Source organism: Lepisosteus platostomus, chromosome 11 (assembly GCF_059453375.1).
Source record: "Lepisosteus platostomus isolate fLepPlt1 chromosome 11, fLepPlt1.hap1, whole genome shotgun sequence".
Lineage (NCBI taxonomy): Eukaryota > Metazoa > Chordata > Actinopteri > Semionotiformes > Lepisosteidae > Lepisosteus > Lepisosteus platostomus.
Genome location: NC_142621.1, coordinates 27,075,370 through 27,095,011, shown reverse-complemented (window position 1 = coordinate 27,095,011; position 19,642 = coordinate 27,075,370). Strand labels below are relative to the sequence as shown.

The window sequence follows — 19,642 nt, the reverse complement described above, 5'->3', positions numbered from 1 at the left end:
GGTGGGTTCCTATTTTCTCACATCAGTTTTATATTTAAAAGTCTGTCCTGAGCATCCCATTTTTTTAAAAGAATTATTTTTGTCCATTTTTTTGGAAAGTGACAAATTCACTGTGCTGCTGAAATTGGGGGAACAAACTGAGAGGGATTAACATGCACGTTCTTGGTGGGAAAGCAGACAGCTGATGACAAGCAGCCATCTAAACTTGCGAACTGGGTGGTCAGAAGTAACAGGGATAATTGTTTGAATCCGATGCTGTTTCCCAACAGTTCCACACTGGTGATTTCAAATCCTGAGGTGTTTGAAGAAACTTCAGATATTACTCTCAGACAGGGAATCCTCAGGATGCTGCTTCTGTTCTTCCAGGTTCCCAACGCGGTTCTTCCTAATGAGGAGAAGTGGGTGGGGTGTCAGGGGTCACAGCCACATTACAGAGGTTACCCCTGCTCTGTGTGGACACTTTTCCATCTGCTTACAGTCCAAGCTGCAGAGAGCACATCCTCTTCAGGTATAACTGCACTTTCAGTGTCATACGTGAATAGATCTACCCTTTTTTCATACATGTTGCAAAGTAATGAGTAGCAGTTTGTAATATATACTGTATACAGTACATATAATGCAGTCAGATTTGTGCCTGCATATCTGAAGAAGGCTCCACGGCCGAAACGTTGTGTTCTTTCTTCTTTTTTTCAGCATGGAATAAACCTATTACTTGTTCCTATATACAGTGTATGTGTGCAGAGATGTGAAAAGCAACAATACATTCCTTGAATGTGTATTTTTTAAGAAAAAGCTTAAAGCTTGCAGTGTATTTCCTCAATCAACAACAGTATTTGGAGAATTTCTGTGTTTATCCTGATCAAAATACAAATCAATCAATTGTAGCTCTTGGGCACCCCTGACTTGTCTGTAGTTTGTAAAATGTTTTAACGCGAACATTTTCTGAGTTGGATAGGAACAGATAGAACTGTATGAAAAGAACATTTTCTTTGAACATCATCAGTGTAGACATAAATCAGTGTTAGAGTTTTACAATTGTGTTATTTAATGTGGTTGCAATGGTCTCAAAGTACACTTCCATTTGTTTGGGAAAGATTGTTTGGATGAGTCTGAAGTAAAACATCGAAACATCCCAAGTCCTTGTGTTAATCAAAGAAGAGGCTATTTCCTTGTAAACCACATTTCAAGAATGTTCTAAATTAGGATTTTTTGGCAGATGCAGAGGTGTCAATAGTTGTCTCTTCAGGGCTGATAAATTTCAGTATAAATGTCAGCTGGCTAGTCTTTGTACAAAGTTCAAAGTTCAAAGAGCACTGTTCTGTAAATGAAGGAAACCAAGAAATGTGGAAATTAAGTTAAGCAAAACAGGGGCTATTAAACTCCAAGTGTAATTTTTCTGACACATGCCTTAATAACAATCAGTGCTTACTGTGGGCAACGTGTATCATAAACATTTCATTCTCAGGACATCCTCAGGTTTCTGAGAAATCACCACCACTGTGGTTCTCCAGCAATAACTAAAACGTATGTCTGATTGCATGGGAAATGGGTGTTGACAGTTCAGTAATATATTAGCCATAAATGCTTAATCTTGAATTAAGCGGACAAACTGAGATATAAAAACATTTACAGCTGCTCAGGTTGTAAGGGAAATCCTTTTTTTTTTGTTTTATTTAGCTACTGGAAAAGTAATTTGTTTAGGTGGGTAAAAGGGATTTGGTTAGATTAGTGGAATTTGAGCGGTTAATGACAGAGGCAGCTGACCGCCACTCCTCTCCCCTCCTTGCAGGGTTAATCCCAGATCTTAGGGGGACATCACGTGACCCGCAGATGGGCTGCCAGAAATGTCCATCTGTCCCCTGCGGCCCCGGGATTATTTCAGACATGTTATCTGACCAGTGTGATCTTCTAAAAATGCTGCTTTTTAACAAAAGAGACAAAAAAGTAAGAAATGTAAATATACCCCGAACCTCTGCTTCTGTGTTGTTTCAGAAGAGGGGACAAAGTCTAGTGATTATTTGGTGAATTTGGTGGATCATTTTATCCAGGGTCAAAGAGATTTTGATTACTGTAGAGAGGTGTCGTTTTGAAGGCAGACCTGAAAAAAGTATAATTTTCCAATTCTTCCACAGTATTTCTCTGTCTCAGAACCTTCTAATTCAGGCTCTGCATGACTCATAATGCCAGGTTTCCAGATTAAGATATTTGGTTGTTCATCTAGTTATATTAACACAAATGCATTTACTGTCTTAGAGCTTAGTGAAATGCAGTTGTCTGTATTTTTATTTAAATTGTATTGCTGAAAACTAAAACTAATAGCTGTATTTCATTTTGGTGCCCCACTATGTTATTTAAGATGAGTTATCCATGCAGCCTCACCTGGCCATGAGACAACTTTAAGACATCAAACCACTTTTTCTTTTTCCTGAGCTGCGGTCAGATGGAGGACAGATAGAGCTCTTATCTGAAGCAGTCAGTCCCACCGCTACCCTGTTAAGTGACAGGGTTTGCTGTTTGCATTCTGCACCCAACCATAATCCAAGTAGGGCTCAGCCTGTTGCATGCTACTGTTGGGAATTGTTTAGGAATTTACAGTGAGAGAACGGCCGAATCGAGTTAAACTCTTCAGGACCACTGAAGTGGTGATTGTGATAAATTTATGCCTTCGATGGATGGCTCACTTACGACGAGTTCTTAACCTTTTTTTGTCTGGGACCCAGATAAAGTTTTGGAGTCACTTTTATGTCCATGGTTCAGTTTCTAATGATTTTTTTAATTGACCGTTGTCCACTCATCTTAGAAGCTTTATTTTTGAGATGACAAGAGCTGAAAAACCTGCTTCACACAAGTAAATTGCAGTAAAGGGTAGTAGAGCCTCAATTCCAGAATTGTTTTATTTTTTCACTTTGATCCAGAACACGCTTAGTGAATTTGTTCTTGAAAGTCGTAGTGCAGCATGTCGTCGTTTTGGATCTCGATAAGATGCTCTCGAAGGCAGTGCTAGAGATGTTAACAGGCAGATCTTTGATGTCAGTGTCAAATGGGCTTCACACCCGGCTGTATTTAGTCATACTGTACCCTCTACGATGCAACGGCCCTTCTGGGAATCTGTCTTACTGCTACACGTGTAGTCCAGGAGTGTTTGATTGCTTGAAATATACTTGTCTAAAAATAGAGTTATTAAACATCTTCCTTTATAATAATTATTTTCCACAAAATTTAGTGTGATGTTACTTTTTTTATAACATAATGAAGATTCCTAAACAATTATTTTTAAACAAAGTTGCAAAATGTTTTTTTTTTCAGTAATTTTTTTTGAATATTTTTTGCAAATCATAAAATGTTATCTTGTTATAAAGCAATAATATTTTTTTTCTCTGCGATGCTACCAGGCTTCTGTAAAAACATGCTTATATAGGAGTAAATTTAAATTAATTAAAAAGGAATTGGGGCAACCTTCACTAAATGGCATGGCAACCCATTTTTAGGTTGCGAGCCACAGGTTAAGACCCACCGGCTCACAATATACTTCAAGAACAAGAAAAGTCCACTGATGCACTACTGATACACTTATGGGTAAATTGCTTCTGTGGTGCTACAGCTTAACACACCAATTAGCTACATGTCTGTCCTGCAACAAGCCTGACAAGCCAAGCCTGGTTCCTGCAGTATATTTCTTGGCCATTGTGTATTGCAATAAATATTTAAGAGACATCCTGGTTATTCCTATTTTTAATTTTTATGTCATTTCCTATTTTAACGTGGGAATCTAATCAATCTACTCTATTTTCAGGATACATTTGGACTGGTTTGTACTTGAAGCTGAGTTGAGAAACACCTTAGTAGAGAAATGCCTTTCTCCAGTCCATGATACAGGGGAAGTGGCCGCAGTTGTTTTTCTCTAGCAATGCAAGCTCATATGGGATGTAATTACATTGCATGATTCGCACTGCTCTTCGGGTTGTGTCTTCTGCAGACCCCCTGGATGTTCTCAAGGCCATGAGGAGCTACGTGAAGAACTTCTTTGGCTGCCGAGAGTGTGCCACGCACTTTGAGAGCATGGCAGAAGACAGCATGGGCGAAGTGACCAACCGCACCACATCTGTGCTCTTGCTGTGGGCACGGCATAATCAGGTCAACAGCCGCCTGGCAGGTGAGCCATTGTAATTGAATCCCTTCCATTATCTGCTGCTTTTCATCCAGAAGAACCCCACGGCACTTTTTTGTACAGGTGTGATTCTACTTAGTCCTCCTCTGAAGGAAGGCTCCCTCTTGGATGGCATGGGGTAGCCATTCTACACCAGCAATTCAGCTACACATCAGAGGTGGAGATCTGAAAAATTGCTTCATCAGTAAAACTAGGAGGAATAATTTAGGTAAATATAAACATGAAACTAGAGATTTGGCATAGATACTTGTGTTAACACCACTATTATTTTGAATTCTGAACATCTCATCTGAATGATGAGAACCTCATTCATCATAATGTCTCCTTTTGCCACTAATAGGGGTTCATTGGGTTCTGGTTGAGAATGAAGCAGTATCGCCACCTGGTTCACTAACACCCCCGATAAGCTCCATGAAGTTGGTCCCTGTACAAACAGCATCATTAGTGACCGTCACCACATTTGTTTGTGACATTAAATGTAGTGTTTGTGCTGCTTTCCTTCACTAGATATAGCACCTTCTTTTTTTGAGAAGAGGGATGTCACTCAGCCCCCCTACAGCGGTGCAGGAGAACTGAACATGTCTCATTCATTTGTGCAGCTAAACACATTCAGTAATGGGGATTTTCACATACTGTATACTGTTGCTAATCTGGTAAGATACCACCCAGCCCTCAGGCAGAAACAGAAACTGACTAATTGAATAACATTCATTCATGTTACATTTTCTGTTCCTTAATGTTACATTCTTAAGCCACATGTGGAAAACTTCAGTACTTTTTAAAACCAATGTCATAGTTAAAATAATCTGGTGGTTAGAGCACAATTATTCATGTTGTCAGTGCAAACCTTTAATGGACTTTGTAAAAAGAAGAATTTATTGTGTATTAATGGTTGTATTTGCAGGATTTAGCTTAAAGGTTTCTCTGTTATAATGAAAAAAACTTTACAACAGTACAACAGAAGCTGACTGCTTGTTTTAATGTAAAATCAGTTAGATGGAAAAAACAATTTGGTACAGCTAGCGGAAGTACAGAGGCTCTATTGCTATTGCTTCTTGCACCTCCCTCTCTATGGGAATATCAGAGTGGAATATGAATAGCTATGAAATGTTTTGCAAATTGACTGTTCTGTGTGCATTATATACACACTTTATTACATCTTCATGGGGTGGGGTTGGGGAAGCCATCCTGTTAGCCTTGAAACTCTTTCTAATGGGCACTGCATTTGAAACTTTGATATCATATAATGTTTTATAGCCGTTGGTATGGTTGTAGATGTTATATTTTGCTTTATATCTGACAATTCTCTGTCTTATGATTTTGTGTTATTGAGTGTACCTCAATACACTCCTTTTGATATATTGGCCCCAATCAAAACCTAACATAAATACAGCTATTTTATCATTCATCTAGAATTGAACTACAAAATGTACATTGTATATACAGCATTTAGGGTAATCATTGGTGGTCCATATGAGGGGTTGCTACCTTTGCAATACAAAAAAAAACAGTTTGCTGACTTTAAAAACATTTATCAGAGCCACATATGCACCTTGAGAAAGAGAGGCCATTTATTCTGAAAACTGAGGGGTAAATTCTAGCAGCTTCTCCAATCACTACAGCAGTATTTTATTACATTGCTCAAAATCACTTTGATTGTATAGGTAATATTTTAGTATCTTGTCCTGATTGTGAACAGTACAGCAGTTAGATTAAATACAGGTTATCAAAGATCAACTTCAATGGGGTTCTCATTGCTACAGGTGATACCCTTTTTCTCAACATTTAAGTAAAGGAAGAAAATTTTCCTGCTAAGTAATGACCCCTAAATGAATTTTGTATTTTATATGTTGCCACTTCCAAAAGTTAAACAGTAGAGCATCTGGAACAAAATGCTGAAAAAATACAGGATACCAGGAAGGCAGTAAATTGAGTACTGAAATGGCTGTGGGCTGTAGTCAGATTATTTCAACACCTGCCACAGACTGATTGTGAACCACCTTAACTGTAATGGAGATGTTGTACCCCATAGTTTTAACCAAACTGCTTGTCTAGAGCAGTTGCACAAATATACAGTACTGTGTACATTTGTCATTAATCACTCAAGTCTAGGCTCATCTACTGAGATGTCACATGCACACAAATGATGAATTTACGATAACTCACAAAGTCCTCCCCACAACTGCTTTTTTCAAGAGTATCCAAATCTTCCTTTCACTTAAAAGAGTGACTTGCTCAGGTGAATTCTCCTGAAAGTCTGCTAGTTTTCATTTTAAAGGGCTGCCTGACTCCTCAATCCCTAATCCATCTAATTCGACTATCCTCTCTGCAGACACCAGCTGGCCCTGACAGAGTCCGATCTCTTGTTCCTCTATGGGATTAGCTGTGTCCCCGAGACACAGAACTCGCAGGGAGCTGCTCCCATTACATCTTTAACATGGAATTCTAATTGCATGGCATATTTTGCAGAAAATGGCATTCTTCCATAATTGCCTTCCACAAATTTTTGACAAAACTGAATGTTACATGTGGGCGAAATTTGACATAACATGAACAAAGGTTCACTGATGCCAGCTTTCAAAGATGGGTCTTCGTGAATGTCTTCCCAGCACAAGACACCCATGAAAACATTGCTGTTAATTGCTGTATCATTTCTGTCCTGGAAGCAATGATATATACAGTACTGCTATACTTAGTCTCTGTAAAGCTCTTCTTTTTCTGGTTTTCCAGCCACTCTTCCTCCTCCGGTAAATAACTCTTAAGACCAGGATTAAATCAAAAGTTGATCCTCCTACCAGTTTACAAACCAAGCACTTTACAGCTGGTTTCCATGAATAGACAAGAGCATCCCGTGCTAATAAAAAACAAAACACCATCAGGGTTATACTTTCCAGTTGGCAAGTGGGTCAATGTATTGATTTAAAAGTTCGAAAAACTGACTGCTGGCTAATTATTTTGTGCAACAGAATGATAAAACTGTTGATTTGTGGGGAACTTTCTTTAGTTGTTTCTTGCCAAATCTTTAAAAGTCCTGCAAATCACCAAACTTGCTGATGGTTTGATGTACAAGTACTTGTTTTGTGTTATTCACCACCAGTTCATGCAGTATATATCTTTCGGCAACTGATTCCTGATCATTTTAAAGTTTAATACATCTCATCAAATCATCTTTTCAATGAATTATAATCAGGTGGCTGATTGTGGAGCCTCACTTAATCTTTGGGATGAGTGGAGATATGAATAAGAAGCTATCAAGCCACAGAGCAGCCCCTCTCCCCTGACATGCTCTTCGTCTAATTGAGGCAGTCTTTTCCCCCAGACAGACATTTCTTCCAGTGAACAATAGATATTGTATGCAATCCACTAAAGCAGCAGCAAGGGACCTATTGCAAATTCCCTGGATAGCTGTGACAGCAGGTGGCACAAGTCAAGCCCAAGCTCCAACCAGCCAGCCATTGTAATCCTCCCGTAAATTGGTTAGTGTTGTGACAGTGTGGGGTTTGACAGAGCTGTAAGTGTGCGTGGTGGGGAGGGGGGGTTGTTAGCACGTGGCAATGAGTAGCACTATTGCCCCCACACATCCCCCAGCCCCTCTCCCCCCCCCCCAGGGAGTTTCCCTCGGAGTGTGCCAGTTTAACAAATCCCCTTTGGGGAGCAGCAAAGCGTGAACAAGGGGCTGATTTGTAAAGCAACAAGATGATTAATTTTACTGGCAGGACAGGCCAAAGCCTAGCAGCAGTGTGGTTTCTGAGGCAGTTCCAAGGGGTAGTGTGTCTTGTTAACAAGCACACAAAGAAGACCGCTTGAGCACATAGTATGAAGCAGGCTGCCTTTCAAAGAGGCAGAGGCCTTGTAGCTCCTAATAGAAGGGTTTGTTTCTTCACTTACTTATTTGTCCTGGTGACTCTTTTATTCATGCTGAATTCTGGGGTTGGAACAAGAGTAATGGAGGATGTGCCCTGTGTCTCCACCTGTGTAAAAGTCACTTCCGCACAAGGTCCTCTGGGAATGATGCTGCAGGGACCAATGCTTATTTCTGAGCATGGTGGAGTGTGTCTACATTTAGCATTATTCCAAGGCTGCAGACCTTCTTATGTCAACCCACTGATCCATGAGTGATAGAATTTAAATGTCAAGTCCAAATAATATTGAAACAAAAAATAGGACTTCAGTCAGTGTAGTTCAACTGACTATGATTTTTTTCTGTAATTTCTTCCTAAAACGCTAGTTGATGGAGTACATGATGCACAACAGAGTACATATTTAATGATAACAGGACTTGACATTTCAACAGTGTGTCACAAAGAACTGTTGTCTTGTAGAAACAATGCAATTTTGCCATTCATTAATGACTTCATTAATGTTATTATTGTGAAAGCTTTCTAGATATTCTCAACTAAATACAGTGAAGTAGGCATAGTGACATTTATGTTACTACGATAACCTTTTTAAGTTATCAGTTTTTTAGCTTTTTTTTATCAGTCTTAAATTTACCACAGTAGAAATAGTACTGCACAAGTATTATATTAAAGGCTTTATGTTATAGCATAGGTTATAAACTAAATACAGTAGAAGAGAGATTACTAAAAAATAAGAAAAAATGGACTGTGTAACTTCACGCACACTACATCTAGGTAGATGCAAACTCACATCCAGTTCCAGCACTGTATACATATTTCTAGCTTTTCTAAACTTTTTCTGTCATAATCTGGGGTTTGATAAGTGATTCTCATTTCATATACTTGAGTTATTCCAGAAGGCAGCACTGGTGGCTGAAATATTTTAACAAGTTCTTCTTAGTATAGCAATACTTGCAGTACTTTTTTGTGAGATGTCTTCTGAAAAGAGTTGTGTATTTTTAGAAAGATAATCATAATTCCAGTGGTAAAAACTTTAAAATTTATTACAGGCATCTACTGTTAAAGCAGTGATGTTTTTATCCATTCGGAAACTAGGTTTGAAAAATAAAAACATAAAAATACTTTATTTTGTTCCTAAAAGCAAATGACAGACTGTGGAAAAAAATGGCTTGAAGAATATGGACGCATAAAAACAGTCCAACAAGCTCAGGCTCATCCACAGTGGATCTTTAGTAATGGATGAGTAATTATGGAGTTGAAAACATTGCCAGACTTCTGCCTGTTGCCAGGATTCAGTCATACAGTCCGACGTTCTGGGCTCTCAAACAGTTGCTCTCAAATTATGAATTAGCTGCAGAGAAAAATGTAGCATGGCCCAGTGTGTCCAGGAAAGGAATAACATTGATACTACAGTATGTCTTGTACAGGATAGTATATCTATGCAATGGATTGAAAGAAAGTTTGACACTGAAGGGTAAGGTCCATCATAAACCACAAAAAAACTCCACTGAGTGGTGAAATGGATCAGAACCTGAAGATATTTTTTCCACTTTCCACTGATTAAATTACTTTTGGAGTGTATGATTCATCTCAGTATAGCTATAGCCCCTACTGTATAACATTTGTTGATTTGCTTATTATTTATCCTTACATACATATACATGCTTTTCTTTTTTCCTTACATTTAACTGAATGGATGTCTCCTCAGATACTGTATATGTGATATAAATCAATAATACTTCAACAGCCAATATACCGCTTTCTTTTTCAAATACGAATTTGGCATGAAAACATTAAGTGAAGGTAATGCTGTCATGTATGGGTACTACCCAGGAAGGATCCATTGCAGAATTTGCAAAAAAAAAAAGTTTTTATAGAAAATGTTTTTGTTTCTAGTATCCACAATCAATCTACTTATTGTCTTTTTTTACATTCAGCATATATATATAAATCTTTGAAATGGAATGCATAACAATGGCGCTCCAAACTGATAGAACAGCTGGAGTTTTTTTTTTTGGTTCCACCGTGGCGACGGGCAATTTATTAGCAGATGCCTCCTTTTGGGGGAGAAAACATGCAGGAAATTCAATTAAAACAAGAGCTCCCCTCGAGGTGCCTGGTTTCACATCCAATCTGGAGATAGTGCTCCCTTCAAAGGGGTGTGTGCAGGGAGGGAGGGAGGAATCTCCTCCACAGCTATATTCATTATCGCTGAAGCCCGCCGTCCTCCCCTGGGAGTCCGGGCCTCATCATTGATCATTCCCTCGCCGTGTCTCGCAGAGCCTCCTCCTCATTCCAGCACCAGCAGTCCCATCCAGAGCCTGGCCCTCAGCGAGGTGCTGCTGGCAGATGCTGCCCCCTGAATGCCTCACTGGGGCTACTGCAGCCCCCCTGGGAGGTTGACCACAGGGGTGTGGAGTTAACAGGCACTTGTTCACATTTTAACATCTCTGGCTCACAGCTCCAGAGGGCCATAAAACGCCAAACACTGTGTGTTTTATTAAAATATTTTGTTTTTATTCTTTCAGTTTAATACAGTCTCTTCAAAATGTACTACCATTCCTGGTTATACAAGAATTGGTAGAATTATTTCAAATATTTTTGGAATTCATCTCCCAAAAATAAGGCCTGTGCATATATATACTGTAGGTATAGAATATTAAGCCTTGTTTATAGTTTGTGTAGTGAGTGTGAGAGATAAAATTTGATATGCATTTAAACACTTTCTCTTATAATTGTAAATATCGGCAATTTTGAAGTGATATTTTTCATTTTGAAAATAGCTTGGGCTCAGTGTTTCCCCTGGTTATAACAGTTTGGGTTGGTTTGGATCTGCTATGCACTTGGGAAATGCACTTGGGGGGGAAGAAAATCGCCCTTCTAAAAAAGAACACCAGTGTGTTACAATGTGTGGCAACTGAGACGATATCATCCATCTTTCTAGCAGCCGACTTGTCTAGGCTCAAACCTAGAGTGACTTATTTTTTCTCCTTTGTTAAAAGGTGCTCTAAGTGAGGATCCCCAGTTCCCCAAGATCCAGTGGCCGCCTCCGGACATGTGCCCCCAATGTCACAGTGTGACAGGTGGCGAGCACGAATGGAAGCAGGGAGCTGTGCTGGACTTCTTGAGGAGCCACTTCGCAGTGGACAGGATACTGCGGGACCACCTGGAGGGAGAGGCGGTGCTGCTAGCCAAGCAGGCCGAGACGCACGCAGGCCAGCAGGAGGCAGAGAAGGCAGTCAGGGGACCCGGGAGGAGAGCCAGGGAGGCAGGGGAGACAGTGGGGGAGGAGGAAGAAGAGACTCAGGAGGGTCCGGTAGAGCACCAGCAGCAACAGGAGGAGGAGGAGGAAGATCTAGAGGAGCAGATGGCAGCTGGCAAGCCAGGGAGGGAGAGAGCAGAAGCAGACCAACAGTGGGGGCACATCAGTCCATCCAGAAACCCCAAGCCCAGCATTGTGGGCCTGAGGCGGCAGAAAGCAAGGGGAGAGGACATTGTGGATTTGGACTCTTTCATCAACCAGCACTATAAGATGAGAGCCGTCCGTGATGCAGCCGCTGCTGTGGCTATCCCAGAGAGAAACATCCGGAAGGCCGAGGAGAGGCTGTGGGCACCCCAGCTGCAGCCCAAGGAGCCCCAAGACTACGTGGCTATACGGAAGAAGCGGGACCTGGCCGGGCAGTACGTGGGAGTTGAGGGAGCAGAGCTGGAGGCCCAGGAGAAGCACTGGATCTCCCTGCTGAGTCTAGGCTTCTCTCGGCTAGACATTAGCCTCTGTGTCCTGTTATACTGCCTCTCCTCCTTGTGCCTGCTGGCCATGTACCTGTACTTCAAGATGAAGCTGCGCCTGCGAAGGGGCAAGATGGCTCTGCCCTGACTTGAGGGGCAGCCCTTTCTGCCTGTCTGAAGGTCTGTTGGCCAACACCACCACTCTGGAGTCATGAATCTAACACAGTGGTGGGACACCTTGGTCTTGGAGCGAGGGTTCCCAACTGCTTATACCTGGAAACATCTTATCCTTATTTAGATTAAGAAAGCAAATGGTTGAGTTAACTGCAGTAACTAAGAGATAACATAGAACAAAAACTAGAAGCCTTCAGAGACCAAGCTTGCCCACCACTGAAGTAAGGAATCAGATGAAGGGCCAAACCTGCTTCATTTAGGACCCGTTAAAATGTGTTGCATTTTAATTTTTTTCCTTCTATATTCAAACAACTGACTTTGATTTTTTTAAAAAGTAATCAGTGCATAATAAAATGTCTAAAAATGGTTCTTAAGATCACATGGACGGCACAGCTTGTTTGCAAAATCACACCCCTCAAACATGCAGTAGTTCACACATAAGAGAATTTGACTGCATTTCCATCCTGAATGATTTTAATCCATGTGTTCTGAAAGAATGAACATCCAAAATATAAAATATATTCTTAATCTGAGGAAAGATATAATCATTTGTATTGGATAGCCTTACTTACATTAATGGTATTACCTGCCCAAGATAAAGCAAAGGTTAGGCAGAGGTTATTTATTATTTTGGGGAAAAGTTGCCAATTCAAATTATGGAGAAATAAAACAAAACAAATTGCACTAGAAAGATTTATTGTGGTGATGCTCTCAAGCATGTTTGTGCCTTCTTATGATGTCTTCTTATTTTATTGGAGCTGCAGTTACACTAATAATTGATTATGCAGAAGATGACTACCCTCAATATCATTGAAGAAGAAAGAAAATGAGTTGTGTATTCCATATAGATAAGACCATTTAAAAAGTAGATAAAGCATTTTTAGAAGGAAAAATTATCTTATTAAAACATATTGGTGATTTACTGAATTAACTGAATTATAGGTTTTGTTTCAGGGAATGTTGATCTGAATATCTGAATCTGAATCCCATGCCTAAAGCATGCAGTAATTCACACTTCAAATAAGTAGGCATACTGTACACTATTTCTCAAACTTCAGCTGAAAGTAAATATTACTACAGGATTTAAGGTCACTATGGTAGAAAAAATAAGTTAAAGAATAGTTAGGTTAAAGAAACAAAACTGGTTTCTACTGTTTTTGTGACATTTGCATGTGGCTGTGCCAATGTCAATGAGAAGTTCAACTGACTGGAAAGTTGCACATGTCCTGTTAACAGTTTATAGGCAACTCATTGTAAAATAACAGCTTAACAAGGTTTCCAGTTTTTGGTGCTTATTAGTGATCAGGTGATGTTCCATTAGTGATTATTTTAAGCCAGTTTATTTTATTATGACCACAAAAAATGATTACCACTGTTTTTTTTAATCTGTAACTTGAACAGAGTTGACAGGTGACCCTGATTGCTCTTACAACATTTGGCTTGCATTTAATTCCTCCAATTATATAATTTAGCAACAAGTGCAGTTCTTTTGTGCTTTTGCTATTTTTGTGTAGTAGTTGAACAAAAGATTGGATGACAGATATTGTTCAAAGAGAATCTGGAAACAATGAATGTTAAGAATTGAAAGTCAGTTTGCATGTCTTCATCATCCCGTCCAGCATTTGTGAACTATTGTTCCAGGTTAGTTTTGAAGGATTCATGGCTTGCAAATGCATTTGGCAGAAGACGTACAGTGAAGCATTGCTACTGTAAAAGGCCAGTAGAGACACTCATAGTGCTTCTGCAGTGGTCTAAATTGTCAGCCTGCCAGGGCATAAACTATGCTAAAATGCACACCAAGTCTATGCCAGCCAAGGTGGCACTGAGATGTGTTGCTCTTGTTCTGAAGAGTCATTTGGTTTTTACGAATCCTTTAAAAGACCTAAAATGATATTTTGCAAGTGACACAGGGTATGTAAACATGTATGTGGAAACTTTAGTTGTTTAACAGTAGTCTTTTGATTACCATCTGCTGATCATCTTGTTCAAATCTGTTCTGAACACTGGTTGTTGAATCTGCTCACCCCCTCTGGGAGTGACTGCACAAGAAGTGGTATGTAAAAGCCTTAAAATAACAAAGAGAAGTAGCTTGAACTAATTTCAATAAAATTATTTTTGCTAAGAACTTAGTTTGTTTTCTTTGTTTAATTGTATACACCCTTTGCTGCAATATTTGGGATTCTTAAGGACTTGTTAGTAAAAAGAGCAGAAACTCATCTGACAAGCACAAGGCATCCCAGCATATTAAAACTCAATGGGGAAACTATCAATAAGGAAGTGCTTGAAAAATAGTCAAGAGAGTGTCAGTCTTGCCAAATCTAACTATCTTCCCAAATTCACTGAAGAATTCAGCCTGGGGTTCACATGCAATCAATGTGCTGAACGCTGGGGTATGTTAACACATTTTAAATGGAAGATGCGAGTGTGTTTTATACATAGTGTACAGCACTGCAGATTTACATAACACGACAAATAATTGGGTGGGTGGCACAGTAACACAATGCTCACGGCGCTGGGAATTAAGGTTCAGTTCCTGGGGTGCTATCTGTGTGGAGTTTGTATGTTCCCATGGATTTCCTCTGGGTGCTCCTGTTACCTCCCACGGTTCAAAAACATACAGTACCAATAGGTAAATTGCTTTCTGGGAAAATAGGTGTTGTGTTGTGAGTGTGTGCGTGTTTGTGACTGTGTGTGCCCTGTGATGCACTGGCGTCCCATCCAGGGAGTATCCTGCCCTGTGCCTGTTGCTTGCTGGTATAGGCTCTGGCTCCCTTGCGATCCTGAATTGGATAAAGTGGTTAAAAAATAGATAGATGATTAGGAGCTGGTTGGATCAACAACCCTGAGCCTCCTCTACAACACGCCAGATTGGTTTTAGAGATTGCTGGGAACACTGTGTCCACAGACTAACCCGGAGAGTTCTCATAGTAAACCATGGTCAAGGAGCAGGTTCAGTGGCTTGGGGGCAGGGGGTCTCTCTTCTCTAGGGGTAAAGGGCAAGGAGGTGGAGGTGGAGGGTGGGCACTGTTGTGGCCATCTGCTCTGTAGCAATGGCTAAATCCTAGCAATTTCATTGGGATTATAGCAAGTGCGTAATCCAGCTTCCCTTTGGACTGGAGGGGATTAGCAGTAGGATTAGCTTGCACCCGATAATAAACTTTATTAAAACGCAATCGGCTTTCAGAGCCTTTTCCTTCAAACAGTTTGGAAGCCATCAGCAGGGAGTGTGAGGCGCTCCGCAGGCCTCAGGGGAGACCTGAGATGTGGTGCTTTTGATGTACTTCATGTCCCGATTATAGACTCCCTGAAGGGTATTGAAGGCAAAGTCAAGAAAGCTTTTTGGGGTAAAAGTCCTGCTCAGCTTCTGATTTTCACTTTTACTAAGGGCACATGTGATTTTTATTGAGGTCTCTCAAAACAATAAGTGTCTTAGAGGTAGGAGCAGCAACAGGAATCAATCAGTCATGGATAAAACAAGAGAGTGCTACAAAAAAGGAAATGATTTGAAGTGCCCCTCTAATTTAACCCGTCATACTGGTGGCATTGCAGAGCCCTTGCACTGAGGAGGGGCACTGTCTTACCATGTTTAATGCCCACCTGCTCCTGCCTCTTCAAGGCATTTTGCAGAGTACTGATTGATACCTGTGGGGATGTATTTCACTGCTGCACAGGTAACACTTAGTGAGAGCCATCGCTACCACAAACCTCAACGTTCAGGTGCTCTACTTATCACTTAATCTCGGACATGGTTCAGAAAGCTAAGCACCATTACTGTATATCTGAGAACTAACATGGCATATAAAACCTGAAGCAAAAACAAAAATTGAGTTTTGAGGTTCCAGTAATTTGTTATGCTCATTCAACTATTTTGCTCAATAATTTAATGACAAAACTCTGGAACACCCAATGACAAGATGTTATCCCCCTAGACTGGTAAAAGCTTCTTAGTTACAGTTTAAAAATTGATTTATTGGTGTAAAGTTTCCCAAGTGGAAAATATTTTATTTAGAACTCTAAAAGTGGAGAGTAATAAGGTTGTTTTTCTGTGAGGTTTTTTCTTTGGCCTTCAGTGAATTTTCGGTCCCCAAACCTGGGAGAGTTTTTTTAATTCATGTTCTGTGTTGAGGCTACTTCATAATCCAGGATGTTGTAACCATGAGAGCCTCTGAGCATGGAGTATCTCTGCACTTCTCAGAATCCAGGATTTTCCGATTATTTCCATCTGTTTGTACAATTCCTGAACGTGTAATCATTATTTTTCAAATTTACACACACACGCCGACAGCCTATAAAGAAAAATAAGAAAATGGTATTTCATGAGTTACGGGGGACTTTATAAGGTGTGTATACTGAAATGTATAGTTCTAAATTCAATCATTTCTTGCATTACGGAAAAGTCCTTTTTCAAGAAATCCCGTTCGCACATTTTTTCCTCATTTACAGTAAGCACGGGGAAGTTTGGTACTACAAATTTTTATTTTTCATGCGAGATGAGGCAAAACGAATGAGAAATTGGAGCATATTAAGTCTATGAATATGAAATCTATGTTTGTAAACTGGAACCAAACAAACACGTCTGGCAGAATTAACGGGTACTGCATATGCGGCGGTGGTGAAGCGACAGACGCTTTTTTGTATTCCACAAATGAAAAAATGTTGAGCTTTATTGGTAGGTACTGCTTTACAAGCACTTCGCTGTTTATGACCACCCTTATATTAAAATGCAGGGCAGGGCTGATAAGGTTTTCTCCGTGTTCCCCTGACTTTAATAATACTATAAAGCTTTCGTGTAAGCCTGGTTTCGAAAAGAGAGAAGGAATTAATTAAAGAGGCAGATCAAAAGGGTGAACGTATGTGCGGTTTTCGTATCACGTTCGATCTTCCAAATGACCCAGGATTTTACATATACCCCTAACATCTGGAGTCAAAAGGGGTCAGATTAATTTAATTTTACTGCCTCGTCTCCACCCACTTGTCTCGGCCTTCTAGTTACAGAGTAAAATTGCGTGTCCTTTATTGCGCTTCTAATTAAAATCCCCGTACACTTGTATCTGGAAAATAAAGAATCCGGGGGTAATTTCATCTTCTCAATAACCTTTCTTAAGGGGATCTTAAGATATTGTAACATTGTAAAACTTTATCATGTTCTTATCACCAGTGCAAGTCCCTAGAGCACCAGTCCTAAAGCAGTCTGTAGTAACTGCACTCACAGGAGACATATTAACTGGAAAAATTCAAAACTACAATTACAATACTAACTGTTCAAATACCACGTTATTTATGCTTATACAAAAATGTAATTTACAGGAACTTTCACTTTATATATTTGAAATTGCCATTAAACAAAACTAGTATAATGGCTAAATTATGATATTCTGAGGGAAAGCTTTGCAAAGGCACAGTCACTGTAATTGTTCATTTATGTACATTATTTGGTATAATACAATTATAGTAATTTAGACATGTCAGAGCTCAGTTACACTTATATTTTAATTGTAATTACAGATCACAATTATTGTAATTTAAACATGGACCTGGTTGAATCTCCCTGAAGACTGTTGTGTTACTTCACAAATGTTGAAACAGATTGCTTTTAAATTCTGATAACTTTACATTGTGCTCAATTTGCTTACATCAACCAGTATCATTATGTACTTTAAAGCATTAAGAAGCATTTTTTTAAAAAACAGGATTTTGCTGAAAATAGAGGATGAACAGAAATATATGTTGTCATCTGCTGTGTTCAGTGGTCTTGTAAGGACATCCCAACCTTGACTTCAGCTTATGACTTTGCATTAAAAGCTCAGTATGAATGTGACAAAGTCTTATGCTGCAAATGGTCCACATATATTTATAGGCATACATGATGCTCTATAAAAGATCAGAGATCCTGACAGACTTGATAGGAATGCAGTCCAGGTTTCTCTTCTTCCTAAAACTTAGTACTGTATATCCATCTTAAACCTGCACACAGAATTTAAGCAACACCAAAGCAGGGTATCCAGATGATTATTATCACCAACCATCTCTGTTTATTTCCATTAACTTATCTGCTACCTTCTTACACATGTTCTGGAAGTGCCCTGTGGCAAGAGTGCTTGTAGGCGTGTCTCTAATGTACTGTACCTCTGGATTATGCTGCTATGCCACCGAGCCCTCAACCTCTCCTTCTCAAGAAGGATTCACAATCTGCTAGGAATCTTCAGATGCAGTGGTTTTACGTAGTTTGTGCTTTTATTTGCAGCCACAAAATTTCATTTCGTGAGGTTAGTTTGAGACTGTGATTTACTTTAACCAATACTAAGACTATGTTACCTAAACTGAACCTTTTTACAGGCTCAGCAGTCAAGAATATGATGGAAATATTCAGCATCCTTAAAGACTTCCAACACAGTCAACCCTACCGACTCCTTCAGATCGCACTGTGAAACACAGACCAAAGGTTACAAGTGGACACTTGGAAGTCCATTTAAGAACAACAACTGGGGGCACATCTTTCATAAAGGGTTGGGGGAGAATGGAACAAGCTTACCAACCACGTTGTTGAAACCAGTACCCTGGCATCGTTTAATAAATGCCTAACTACCACCTGCACAAGATAGGCTGAATGAATGACTCCTTTTATTTGTATCTAATTCTTATGTTCTTAACATAACAGTGTTATGAATGGAAGAGTGGGTTCCATTCATTTGCAAAAATTGTTCTTATGGACAGATGTAGAACTGGAACAAGAAAGTGTGGTAGCAAGGAATTCTCCATGGGAGCAACAATCCAAAGACGCTAGCTGATGGTAAGAACAGGAGGATGGTTTTATTTGCTAGCAAGACTATGCAATGGAGACAATACTAAGTCATGGGAGTATAGGAAAAGCTAGCCAGACCTGTTGTTGAAGCAGATACCCTGACTTCATTTAAGAAATGGTTAAATAAAATCCTCAGGTCAACTAATTAACAGGATAGATGGTAATTCCCTCCTTTTATAACCAAGATGATCTGGCAGGAAGAGTGCACCGAAAACAGTAAAATTTAAACATTTAGGCTTCTGTTGGTTATAAAACAGGTTTACAGCAAAGTGGCAAGAATAAAATAACCATATATATCAGATGGGAATTCCAATCATTTATAAATGAGGATATAAATCTATGTTTTTTGTCTTAATCCACAAATTAACAGACTTATAGCTTTGCTTTTATTCGACACTACAGCATAAAATGTTGGTGTTCTCCCTAGATAACTAACTGATTAATTGTGCAATAAAAAAGATAATGAAAGAAAGACTTGTAGCCACATTCTTATTTGGGCCAGCCCTGGCAAAAATTAGTGTGAGCACCTATTGGCACAGTCACAAGAACATTGTCTAGAAGAGAATACGTGTGACATTATTTCAACATCTAGAAGAAAGAAATAGATGGAGAATGTTGGGTGATGTACTGAAGCCCTTTATTGTCATGTAACATTCCTCGGATATTAACACAGATTACTGTACTTGAAAAACAGGCAGATTGGGAGCTGTCCATCATACAATGGTGCTGAAATCTGCTGACATACTGTACTGTACTGTAGTTTGTGTATTAAAAAGGCTGGATGAAATAAAAATGAAAGAAAACCGCATACCAAGAGGTAGACATTTGGATTCTGGTTACATTCTTGTTGTTAACAATCAGAAAAAGATTCTGAAAGACCACTAGATAAAGATATGTACATAACTGAAA

At 39.5% G+C, this 19,642-nt stretch overlaps 1 protein-coding gene across 1 annotated transcript in view; it reads left to right on the top strand.

Moving 5' to 3' along the window:
• qsox1 (quiescin Q6 sulfhydryl oxidase 1) overlaps positions 1-12,758 on the top strand; it is a 49,804-nt gene extending 37,046 nt beyond the window's left edge. Inside the window, exons 10-12 of the mRNA XM_088598960.1 lie at positions 367-508; positions 3,977-4,153; positions 11,031-12,758. Of these exons, the coding sequence (XP_088455086.1) occupies positions 367-508; positions 3,977-4,153; positions 11,031-11,905 (1,194 nt within the window). The 3' untranslated portion in view covers positions 11,906-12,758. The remainder of the gene's footprint in view (positions 1-366; positions 509-3,976; positions 4,154-11,030) is intronic.
• Positions 12,759-19,642: the final 6,884 nt, after the last annotated feature.